The sequence below is a fragment of the Semicossyphus pulcher genome, unplaced genomic scaffold, assembly GCF_022749685.1.
Source record: "Semicossyphus pulcher isolate SPU_LCO1_2020_fin unplaced genomic scaffold, fSemPul1.0.p SCAF_13, whole genome shotgun sequence".
Lineage (NCBI taxonomy): Eukaryota > Metazoa > Chordata > Actinopteri > Labriformes > Labridae > Semicossyphus > Semicossyphus pulcher.
This window is the reverse complement of record NW_027211637.1, coordinates 12306237-12318704: the sequence shown is the minus strand read 5'-3', so window position 1 is coordinate 12318704 and position 12468 is coordinate 12306237. Positions and strand designations below refer to the sequence as shown.

The 12468-nt window shown below is 39.5% G+C and overlaps 1 protein-coding gene across 1 annotated transcript in view; it reads right to left on the bottom strand.

Annotated features, from left to right (window-relative positions):
* Positions 1-2522: 2522 nt before the first annotated feature.
* LOC138590278 (probable G-protein coupled receptor 153) overlaps positions 2523-12468 on the bottom strand; it is a 34682-nt gene continuing 24736 nt past the window's right edge. Inside the window, exons 4-6 of the mRNA XM_069660890.1 lie at positions 10621-10810; positions 7475-7659; positions 2523-5428 (exon numbers count right to left, since the gene is read on the bottom strand). Of these exons, the coding sequence (XP_069516991.1) occupies positions 4589-5428; positions 7475-7659; positions 10621-10810 (1215 nt within the window). The 3' untranslated portion in view covers positions 2523-4588. The remainder of the gene's footprint in view (positions 5429-7474; positions 7660-10620; positions 10811-12468) is intronic.

The following is a 12468-nucleotide window of genomic DNA, read 5'->3' as shown; positions in this document are numbered from 1 at the left end:
ACAGCCGTGTCCAAACTCACTGTAGCGGGAAACTCTGGTCACAGACAGCTCAGACCTCTCCACGGGGATTAACCCGAGGCTGCAGTGCAGAATCAGCTGATTAGAGATGCAACAGAAGACAATAGTCCTTAAGTTCTTAAACTCATCATCTCACTGTAGGTCAAAACAGGGATGAGGTGAATTAAATGAGCTTGCATTAAGTTATAGCCTGACAGGCCTTTAGTTCATTAGCTTTAACTATTCAAGGTTCACATAGGCAGGGAGAACAATCAACACACCCTGGAGTGACCAGAAAAAGGTATATGTTTGGAATAAAGTTTGACAGATAGGCCTAAATAAATAAAGATGTGGCCCTGTACTATTCAACTAAGCGTCATTGTTGGCACTGTTGTGCTTATACATTCCAAAATCAGATGCACAATGTAGCTTATTCATAAAGCCTAATGCTGTTCTGTTTCATAATTAGTTAATTAGGCCAGCACCAAACAGCACAAAACACAACACGTTAGACAGAGTCCACAAAGGTAGAATAGAATAGGGTCATTTTTAACCAATAAAGAAAGATAGTAATTATGTATTTATTTTCATGCAATGGTGTGGATGAGGAGGAGGAGGAGGAGCGCCTCCAACAGAGAGGAAGGAGGAGGAGAAGGAGCGGAAGAGGAAGTCTGTCTCTTCCTGACACACCCCCTCATGCACAGACCCCAGGATCTCAACTATAGTCCAGCACTTCCAGAGAAAGAGACGATGGGTCAGAGGACCCTCTCTGCCCAATGTTCAATAACAGACACAATGTAGAACATCATGCACAGACCACAGAGGAGGGGAGAACAGCCGTCTCGCTCACCCTTCAGCAATCAGTCACAGACCTCACTTCATCACAACCCAGCTCACTGTGGTGCAAGGCATGCCAGGTGCCCCTGAATGTGTTTGAAGACAGGAACTACTATGATGCATATCATGTTTAGGATATGCATTGGCAGGAAGAAGAATGACAAAAAGCCCCAAAGGACACTGTACAAAAGAATAAACAAAAACTCCAAGTCACTTTGGATACAGGAAATAAATGTTGTTCAAATATGGTCTGCAGTGCTGTTTCAAATAAAATAAGTAAGAATTTAAGTTATCCTTTTTCTTTTTAAGAGTACCTTTCCACAAAAGACCGGTACCCTCAGTAAACCCTCACTGTTTTCTAGCCGGTAAAGGGGGTACAAATGATCTATTTTCTGGTAACTAGCCTCTTATAACCAGTGAGAGTGTAGACAAGTGAAATGTCCCCACAGTAATCGCCTTTTTAACAGATACTGAAACTCTGTTCCTTTGTAAAAAAAAATCATTAGATGTGTGGTGTGAGTGGAGGAACGGTCTGCAAACTAGTTATTATTTGCAGGAGTTTGAGCTGATTTCCAGATGATAAAAATGACCTAAGCTGCATTACAGTTGTATTAAAAATATATTGTTTAGAATGTTAATTAAATAGCAGGTCAAATTTCTATCAAACTATTCATCTATCCGTTATTTTTCCCAGTGTTGCCATGTACACCAATTCGACATAACACCTCTGATAGGTGAAGTGAATAACATTGATCTTATTACCATGGCACCTGTCAGTGGGTGGGATATGTTGGGTACATTTTGTACTCAAAGCTGATGTGTTAAAAGCAGGAAAAATGTGCAAGTGTAAGGGGTGTTCCCGGTCTGCAGTGGTCAGTACCTTCCAAAAGTGGGCCAAGGACAAAAAAAACGGTGAACTGACAGGGTCAAGGGTGGCCGAGGCTCACTGATGCGCGTGGGGAGCAAAGGCTGGCCCATGTGGTCCGATCCAACAGATGAGCTACTGTAGCTCAAAGTGCTGAAAGAGTTAATGCTGGTTCTGATAGAAAGGTGTCAGAACATACAGTGCATTGCAGACCACTGACAGAGTGCCCATGCTGACCCCTGTCCAATACCAAAGCGCCTACAATGGGCACATGAACATCAGAACTGGACCATGGAGGAGAAGGTGGCCTGGTCTGATGAATAACGTTTTCTTTTACACCATTTGGATGGCCGGACGATGGGAAAGACTTTGACACGTTCCGCCTACCCAAACATTGTTGCAGACCAAGCACACCCCTTCATGGAAACGCTATTCCCTAATGGCAGTGGCCTCTTTCAGCAGGATAATGCGCCCTGCCACACTGCAAACACATCAGTAAAATGGTAGCTCCATCTGAATTCTAATGATTACGCTTGTAAGAATCAGTATGTGTATGTACATGTGCCTCTTACTTGTTGCAGGGTATTTTCAAGATTATGGAGACTGATCAATCACATCTCAAAGCCCTCTCTTGTACGTGGCCACAGTGACAAGAAGAAGAATCCTTCTTCCATAAGTCCATCATGGTGCACTCCAACCCCAGGGGTAAAAAGCAGCATGAAACAAAGTGAAAAAGAGCTACTACTGCTTAACAACAGCCAACAGCAACAAATACACAGCATCTGCCACTACATTTCAAAAACACACACTTTGAAGCATCATCTTGTGAATTTAATCAGTCATAACTTTTTAACAAATTCATCATCTGAACAAGTAAATCATAACATTTAACACCATTCTTATTTTAAATCACTGATCTTTGAATATGTTACAAAATGATATTTTAATATTGTAAACACAAAAGAGCAGAAATCTATGACATAGCAAAGTTTGACAGGTAAATGTAGTGCTTCCAAAGAAAGATACACTTCATTTGTTCCATTGATTAGGCTGCAATGTTTGAGAGGTACACTGATACATGAGAAATCAAACAAACATTTAAATGACCGAAGAAGAGCGGAAACGTAAATGCAAGTTTGTTACTTGGGAGGTTACAGCGAAAAACTTAGTCTACTAATACGGTTTACAAAGGGGACATTTTCATTTAATATAGTCTCAATAATGTTGTTGAAACCTTTGCATTCATGCTAGCAGTTAGTCTGTTGGCCTTAAAAAGTTGGCTTCCTTAGAAAGTTTACTTCAGTGTCCATTTTGAATGAGGATTATTAGAGGGCATATCACTGACAGTTTAGTAAAACTGTGTTTGACCTTGACCTTTCTACTTGGCTACAGTGTGAAATATTCACATGCTCTTAGTTAAAACTTAGTTCATGTCTCAGACAACATGTCAAATATAATTTTTTTGATGAACACATTACCTGCTATAAGTTCCATTCATTACATTGTGAACAATATTCCATTCTGTTCACAATGTTTGAAAATTGTAAGTTAAGTTACAACACCAGCATTTACGTTATGCTACATCTATTCAGCCTGAAGGCTATGCTTATTCCACTTTTGGAACATTTGGCATCTTCACGCTGGAACATATACTTTTATATTTACTTCCTGCCTCTCCGTCTATCCCACTTTCTGGGCCCTTCTGGTTTCGACAGGTGGCTGTTCACCAGTCTGCTTCTGCTGGAGGATTCTGTATGTTAAAAGGAAGTTTTGCCAAATGCTTGCTCATAGTGGATTAATGCTGGGTCGCTCTAAATAATATAAAAGAGTACAGTCTAGATCTGCTCTTTATGTAAAGTGTCCTGAGATAACTTTTGTGATTATTTGGTGCTAAGAAATAAAAAAAGTAATCGATTGATTAAGAGGTGAGGTCTGGCTGACATGCTGAGTTGAGGAGGTAAAAGCACTATTTCCTGCTGTATTAGTCTGATGTTCTGTATTTTAATATCCAATGTAGTGACCAAAAGTTGTGTATAATGATCTCCAAAGTTAACACAAACATTGAATAATAAGAATTGGGAGGAACTGTTCTAAGCAAAAGTGTCAATAGACAAAAAAAAGAACAACTAAACCATAAATCCAATAACCTTCTTATATACATGACATGTCATTCTTTAAAAAAGTACTTCACATTTTCATTAAGAATTTAGGGGTCTTTACATTGTATCTCCAAAGCTCACACAGTAACTGTAAAACTATTAGGCATTGGAATTACCACTCTCTTTTACTTTAACATGGGGTGCTTGAAAAAAAGCTTTGCATTTGTCCTTAATTATAATGTTAATAGAAAACTTGTACACCGTGACCAAAAGAAAATATGTATAATGTTTCATATCCTCAAGTTAATCTCAAGGTACATGGGTGGTATTCAGGAAAGTTTGGTTTAAAGCAAATGTGTCCATACAACAAACACACGGCCATAAAGGCTTAAAATAAAATACAACCTTAGGTTAAAGTTCTTAAGTGCAATGAAAGAAAAAATCACCAACTTAACAACCTCCCTCAATTCTTTGAGCATTTCATAAGAAACAACATCAAACAGCAAAAACAAGGTGTGGGGATGTTCACGCCATTTAAAAACAGTTTATCTGTGCCGGTGCTGCAAAAAAAAGTGTCCTCAGTGGATATTTCATGTCTTAACAACAGGACCACCCAACCTTTTCAAAGCTCCGAAGATCATTTCACATAACATTTTAAAGGTGGTATCCTAAAACAGGATAATGGCACAAGTAAAAAGGCCAAATAACCAGTATGTTACTTTCCTATAACCACCAAGATTCCATTATAACTTCAGTAATGATGTTGATATTAACAAGGGAAAAGTTGCTTTCAGGTGGTGGAGCCCACAGAGTCAGAGTGAAAGGTAATGTAGCCCGAGGATGCCGATGGTGTGCTTACAAAACTGTTTGTGCTTCCTTTAGCCTCGGCCTTGCTCATGTGCCTCTGATGCCCCCAGTCAGCCCCAGCCCCCCCGCCTGTCCTGGGCCTGCAGGCAGAATGCCCCGGAGTTTGGCGGCTGCATCCAGGTGAGCCCGCTTCACACTGCTGTTTCCTGTCTCGGGAGCGCTCCTGGCAGCCTTTACCGGAGCCACAAGCCCCGGGGCTCTTCTTTCCAGCCGGTCTGTCGGGTTTGGGGGAAGCCTCAGGCGAGTTGCCCCGACTACTGCTTCTTTTGTGTTCAGAGAGCCGCCTGAGTGCTTGAGGCTCACGCTCAAAGTCTGTGAGCGGGAAGTAAGGAAGGATGACTGTGTGCTGTTCATACACATTGGGGATAAGTGAGATGGTGGACGTGCGACGCGGGCTCTTCCTGGGACTCGGCAGCGGCGTCTCATCTATAAAGTTAATCACCTCATCGCGGCTGAAACACCGCAGTTCGTCCTCGTAGCGCTCCCCGCCACAAACCACGCGTGGCAGGTGCTTGAGGGAGTGCATACTATCCTCAGAGCGTCGCCGCTTGCGGTGTGGATGGTGATGATGATGATGGTGGTGGCTCTCCTCGTGGTAGGAGACCAGGCTGCTCCTGCGCCTCTCGTGGCGCGGCAAGGTGGAGCTGTAGTGGGCACTCACTATCATGTCCTCGGTGGACCCCCATCGGTGAAGGTATGAGGGGATCCGGTCGCTGGTCCACATGTCGGTTTCGTCGTGGGAGTATCTTCTTGTAGGGGGCACCTGAACGCAACACACAGACCAGACCCTTCAGTCCATCAATAACTTTGACATTCATTCACCTAGAATTCTACAGCAATGCAGAATAAGTAAAAACATTTACCAAGTGATGTGTAATGAAACATTATTTTAGTTTTTATACACCTATATTATTAATCATAAAGATTATTACATGTAGGATTCTGTAAGGTTGACAGTACTCGGCAGTTTTTGTAACACTTATTTGCAGTCGTCCCAATCAACTGCTTTGTGTAAGTATTTGGGTTGATGGCATATAGCTCACTGAAAAACTGTATGTTCTCAATACAGAAAACATTTTAGTTTTAGTTTTTTGGAACCCTGATTCAGCTGTCACGTTTATTTAAATCCTACATGTCGCACATACATTTTGTATGTCCAAGATGTAAAGTGTCATTTCATTATTTTTTTTTATATATCCCTCAGGCTTCTACTTTCAATATTATTAACTTTTTTATTAACATGCATCGACAGGGTTATATCTGCACTGATATTCACCTCCATTATTTGGAGATAAAAACTGCAAAGTTAATAGTTCTCTACATGTTATACTCACATTCCATTCTGTTCTGACAACTATGCAAGAGAGAGAGGGTTTGTCAGGGTGACGTCAAGAGCCACAAGATTGATATCAGCCTGCCTCCCTGTGGTTGCTTTTAGTAAATGCAGAGAAATGAGACAGCAGACGATACAGTAGCACTGAGAGTGTTAGGTGGGAGGACTAAACAGCAGAGGGCAGCACAAGCATTAGAATGAATTGGGATGCAGGACAGTCTTGGCAGGATGGAGGGAGAGAAACAAACACACGTCACAAAAAGCCAATAAAGCCAAAGAGGCTTTATTTTGCAATCAAACCACTTGAGAAGTAACACAGCACTTCCCAAGTGGAGGTGCTACTTGATCATGATTTGGATGGCTTTGTTGATTTATGGTCCAATTGGGCCTTAACCCTTCGAGCAGCAACACGAATAACAGCCAGTCTTCCTGTTACTGGAAATAAAAATGCACCTTATTTGTTTCACCATCACAAATATACAGAGAGGACAAGCATAGCTACAGACTACTTTATGATCAATGAATCTACTGTCACGTGAAGAGGTGTATCAGACACAAAAGCAATGGATGGAGTAATGGTTTGGTCGAATGAAGTGAAAGCTACTGTATACATCTCTGTTTCAAGGCTTCTTAAAAAGTCTGAAGCTATTTAAAATGTGCTTTATAATGTTGGTCGTCATTGGTGTTATACAAATTGAAATTTAAAATTCAAAAAGATAATGATTTTAGTAAATGTAAATTGCTTTAGCTACAGGCTTTACTAAGAAACATGAAGCCCTTGCTTAGTTGTTTCTCACAAAAATGACACAGTGTTAAGATACTTCGTAAAAGTTAACATTGTGTTGCATTTTCTTGATTCTGTATTTACATATCACCACAGTCCTGCAGGTCACGTCGAGCAAGATTTTTTTATCACCATTGCTATCATTTGCATCAATATTGATCCAATTTCTGTTTCAGAATTTGTAGTTTAGTCAGGATTGGAACCAAGTGATATGTTAATGAATAGATTTTCACCGCTCTGCATCTGACTGAGAAGGATGGCAGATATTATGGACGGAATAATTTTGGGTAGAACATGAGCAGAAGTTTATGTTGAAGGATTCCTGAAATGTAAAAGGGAAGTCAGTTACTAAACTCTTACCCTCTTACAAAATATCAATGTAGTCAATTGCATGTAGGTCCATGGCTAGGACACACTAGGAGATAAATGAAGAACATTTATATGTTGATGGGACTGTCGATGGTCATATTTACCAAACATAAGTCAGCCAGAGTATATTTTTGATTAATGTAAAAAAGAAGAAAAATCAGGGAGATATCATCACAAAATGTCTCGATGATTCCATAAAATTCAAGCAAGATATTGTTAAGGCCCACAGGGCCATTTCACCATGCACATAAGCAATGAAGTGTCATGTAATAATAGTTCAATTGATCAAGTAAAAGAAATGAAGGAAATCAATGAAAATATACCTGCAAATACTGCATTTTATCTTCCTGTGGTTCCCTCAATGGATACCCTTGCAGAACCCCCCTTTCTAAGGTTGAGAACTCATACTTGGCATTACGGTCTACCGTCACGATTTCAGGCGACGAGCTATAGTCATATGGTCTGTCATTTAATAAGTCGGCATGTATTCCTCCATCTTGGCTGTTTTCTGCAAAGTGCAGAAAAGCACGAGCGTCAGGATTAGAGAGCAACGGACTCAATACACAAGACAGACAGACAGACAGACGAATAGATAAGAGAGACAGGTTCAATTGTTCTCTGATTAGTTGACTTTTCCTACGGGTCTGCTCATGAATATGTGGTTTCAATTTCAAAATGATCAAATCAAATGTTTAGTAAGGGGATACAAAAAAAAGGCCCAGATTGGTTCTGAACTTAGAAACAATGCCAAATATTTTCTTAAAGAATCTTTGAAGGTCCAGGGTTTACACTCCCAAAAAATTACACAAACAAGTGTTCTAGATACCAGTTAACCAAGTTTGTTTTCCCAATTACTCCATTCATGTTCATTAAAGATCAATTGGAGATGGGTGTAAAATGCTGATCTTAGGAAATGTTGGCCAAAAAGATGAAAGATGGAAGTAGCTTTTTGCACAGGCAGCTTGGCATGCAAGTCAGTAGCTTTGGAAAAAAACAGGAAACAATCTTTATACATACAACTGTGCTGAGTTATACATGGCAAGCCCTCTGGAAAAAAGCAGAGAACTGGCAGTGTTAATTTTCACACAGAATGTGGACTGCCCTGTGTTGTTTTAAGGCTCCTGCTGGACAACGAGCAGTTATAGGGAGGGTGTGAGGAGGGAGAGAATCAGAAGGTTTGGAGGGTTAGAAACAGGAGAGAAGGGATCAGATTGGGTTGAGTTTAAACAGTGCCAATAGAAAAAAAAAGACAGATGGTTCATACTGTCATCAGTTTACATGAATTTATAGTGATCTGTTCAGGGACCCAGTCCACAAGCCTCTCTATGATTATCATGTGACCTCATTTTGGGACCAAATTTTGTTGAAGTGTCTGTGATTCCTTGCTGAAATGTTTCATTTTCAACCCCCTTGGATATTCCTGAAGGACGCAAGACTTGGAACGCTTTCTTTCTCTGTTATCCATTAGTCAGATGTCTGCTAAGTGCTGTTTAATCAAGATGTCTGACTTAAATGTTAAAGTATTTTGTATGTAACATCTGACCAGTAGGCTGGAGTCAAATAAAAATAAAAACAACACAAATAAATGTAAACAAACAAAAAGAAAAGAAAAGAAAAAGAAAAAGAAACATACAAATCATTATATATCTATTTCAGTTTTGTTTCCAGAAAAAAAAACTAGGGTAGATTGCTTTGTGACTTGAGGGAAATATGACCATCATAATGACATGAAAGTGCATTTCAGCTTTACTGCAGTTGTTTCAGTTTCACTCTGGATCCTAACAAATAAATGGGGAACCATTTATTTAATCATCCTCTCATGCCAGGGCATTCTAGAGGAAGATTGCGGAGTTTAAATGCATTGAAGTGTAAAAAAGTGCTGCCAGGTGAAAATGTCCTTTGTCCTGCAACATTTCTTTCTTCTTTTTCTCTGTATTCACATCGATCTCAGAGCACGGTAAAGTAAAACATTTAATAAAATACACACCACAGAAAAAAAACACAGAACAATAGGTTTTACTGTAGAGTTATGATACACAGACACTTGTCACTTCAGTTTCATCTCCTGACAACAAAGGTCACATGATGGGTCACATGATAACATTTGACCACGGTTTTCAGACCTCAGGCTACTGCTAAATATAATGCAAGTTATAGTGACCATTCAAATCAAACTAAGTAATATATTTAAAAAAAATTCTAATTCTTTATTTAAAAAACATGCACAAAATCAGCAATGTAATAAAAATGTCTTAACCACTCTGTAATCATTGGACCAAATGTGAAAGATGTCCTTGTAAATGGACTTAAAATGTAATAAAACATTTGATATACAAAGCAGAAGCAAAAGTACGAACAGTCAATTATTCACTTCAAAAAGACACATTTAACAGTTTTTAGATTACTTCCAATATATGTATCAGCTGTCTTGTTCTACAATTCCTCTATCATCCTGTATTGTAAAGCCAGTACAGATCAAAGATTGGGCACAAGTTAACATCACTGAGACTAACAGACCTTTTTCATATCAATTAATAAGAAGCATCATTATTGTATCTTTCACTGTAGCTCAATAAAGTGCTCGCTTTCAGTTACTGAGTCAACTCTTACAAAATAAGCCTCTTACTATCAGTGAGTGTGACAAAACCCATCAAATGGGGATGAAATGACTCCTTTACCTTCTCTGCCAAACTGTGTCCAAGATGCAGCCTTATTTATGCGTAACATGCTCTGTTGGCTACAGAACTGCTACCACGCCGCTGATATACGTACGGCTCTTAAAGTCACATCCTGAGAATAGTTTCTTTTCTTGTTACAAATCTTTGATGTTAACTGGCTTTAATGTAGGTCTTAAATGTCACATTTTTCACATTTACTATCATAAACATGTGATTTTAAGGCATAGTTTTATAACAGAATTGGTAATGTGAAATACACCATGTCTCATCTGCCACTGCACAAACACAATGCAAATGCTTATAGCTGGCAGCATACCATACCTCAAGGATCACAGGTGGAAACCAAATATCAGGCAATAACCTCAGCATTTTAGCTTGACACTGACCTCTTGTTCCTTACAAGATGCTACCCAAAAATTCCCTACTACAACTTCTCCCAAGGCCAAAGACAAAACTATTTAGGTTGATAAATCACATTTGTCACTTTAATTCCTACGGCCAAAGACAGTCCAGAACACTTCTCAAGAAAAACAACTCTCCGTCACCAAAACGGAAATTCAGAGAGTCATGCCTAGTCTTTAACTTTAACTTGGATTTTGTTAAGTCAGGCAAATTACCTGCACTTTCAGAGCATCGAGGCAAAAATAAACCAAACTCTACTATACTGACCTTTTACCTATCCACACTGAGCTGTCTTAGGACATAGGAATCATCATGCATGTTTGCATCATCGTGTGAAGAGCAGGGGAAAAGGAGGAAGGACAGGAGGGCGACAGCTGACAGCGGCTTACCCTCATCCACGTCGTCGTTGGACATGATGGCGACGCACTTCTCCCACACCATGCGGATGTCGGCCCGATAGCGGTCACAAGCCCAGAGGAACATGGGAAGCAGGATGGACTGTACAATGGAGCACCACAGCACGCACAACACCATCCAGTCGTAGGAGCGTTCAAACTTTAGACTGGCAAAGCTCACCACCTGGGCAGGATCAGAGAAGGGTTTGAAAAGACATTATCAGCTATAAGAGTTTATGCCAACGATTTTGATTGCTCATGTACAATCCATAGTCTCCAAAATCCTTTTATGTATTAAGTCAGTAACACCAACACACTCATTACAGTTGCAGTTGCTGAGACAGGACTCTTATGTTCACTGCAGCATTCTTTATTCTGTTTTAAGTTTCAGTTTAAAATGTCAAGGCACAAGATTGAATTAAAATGGATCATGTTATTTAATTTAACTGATGGTGACTCTAATGATCATTCTCCAAAATCACCTGTTCTATCACTATCACTAGTTTGTATTTTTACACAGATGGTGTAAAGAACAGATGGGAGAGGGAGGTGACTGAATAAGCTGCACAGGTCAGTGGGAAACACTATTCCTTACTACTGGTGTTGAAATGGGATTCAACATGTTAATGTGTAAATCAATAAAACAAAACCTTATTCAGATATACAATCTTAAAATACTATCATGCAGTACTACTATGTTCCTGGTCTCTGGAGAGAGCCCTCTGAATAGTTCTGACACCAAACCGCATCAGAGAAAAGTCCTGTACAACACTGTAACTTCATGGGCTAAACACATTGATTCTACAGACTTTTGCCACTGTATTTAAGAGGTTAAAGGTACATTTGAAGACACTCTTAGACTACTAACACTCTTTTTTTTTTTTGATGTGGGTCTCTGTTAAAAGTGATACCTGTGCTCAGAGATCCTTTGGACTAGTGTGGCTGTGTTTTAATAAGCACTTGGCTAAAGCTGTATGTACAGGTTGACATTGTGTTAGAAATGATTAACACTATATTGTGTTTCAGAACTTAATTATCATTACGTGATTTTAGTTGCATCTGATCACCTTGTTCATCAATTTCATTTGCTTCTTGGGGCGGGAAAAAATTACCTCATGGTCATGGTTCCTTTTTACAACATGTATTAGAGCTAATATGGGTAATCTACCTCAGTGCAGCAACAGAGTGCATTATCTGATCATTGAAGGTGACAGGTTCACTGTCTAATCTACATCTCTAATGCTTCAGGCCAAGACACTGATCAGTTGATTAACTCAAACTCATTATTTCCTCTGGTGACACCTCGAACTCGATCACTTTGTGACTTGATGAAGTCATGAAGTCTAGTAATGAAATTGATCTTGTTTGTCTACTGAGCTGGCCCAATCTAAAACCTGCCAGGACAGTGGATGGAACAAAAACATTATAGGTAAACACAGGATTTCTTTCCATCTGAACACCAGATCATCTGAACATCTGATCCAGAGAGCAAAATAAATTGAAGGCCCATCCAACATAAACACTTATTCTGGCATTAGAAAATCTTGTAACACATTACACATCATTATGATTTTGGATAAAGTAGGTTATGATGCTTGTACAGCTGATGTGCTTTCCACTGACAGGTACTGTCAGGTAATTTGTTCTTTAGACAGCTTATCAGTGGGGGTGTGCCTCTCACTGTACCACTGTGTGTTTGAAAATATGAACCTTTAAAGCCCATAAATTGATGCTTTGTAAAGTGAGTGTTGTAACTACTACTGTTACAAGTTGAACTTTAATTTGTTAAACAAATATATGGAGGACACTTTTTTAAGATGACATCTTATTACAGCTTTGTTG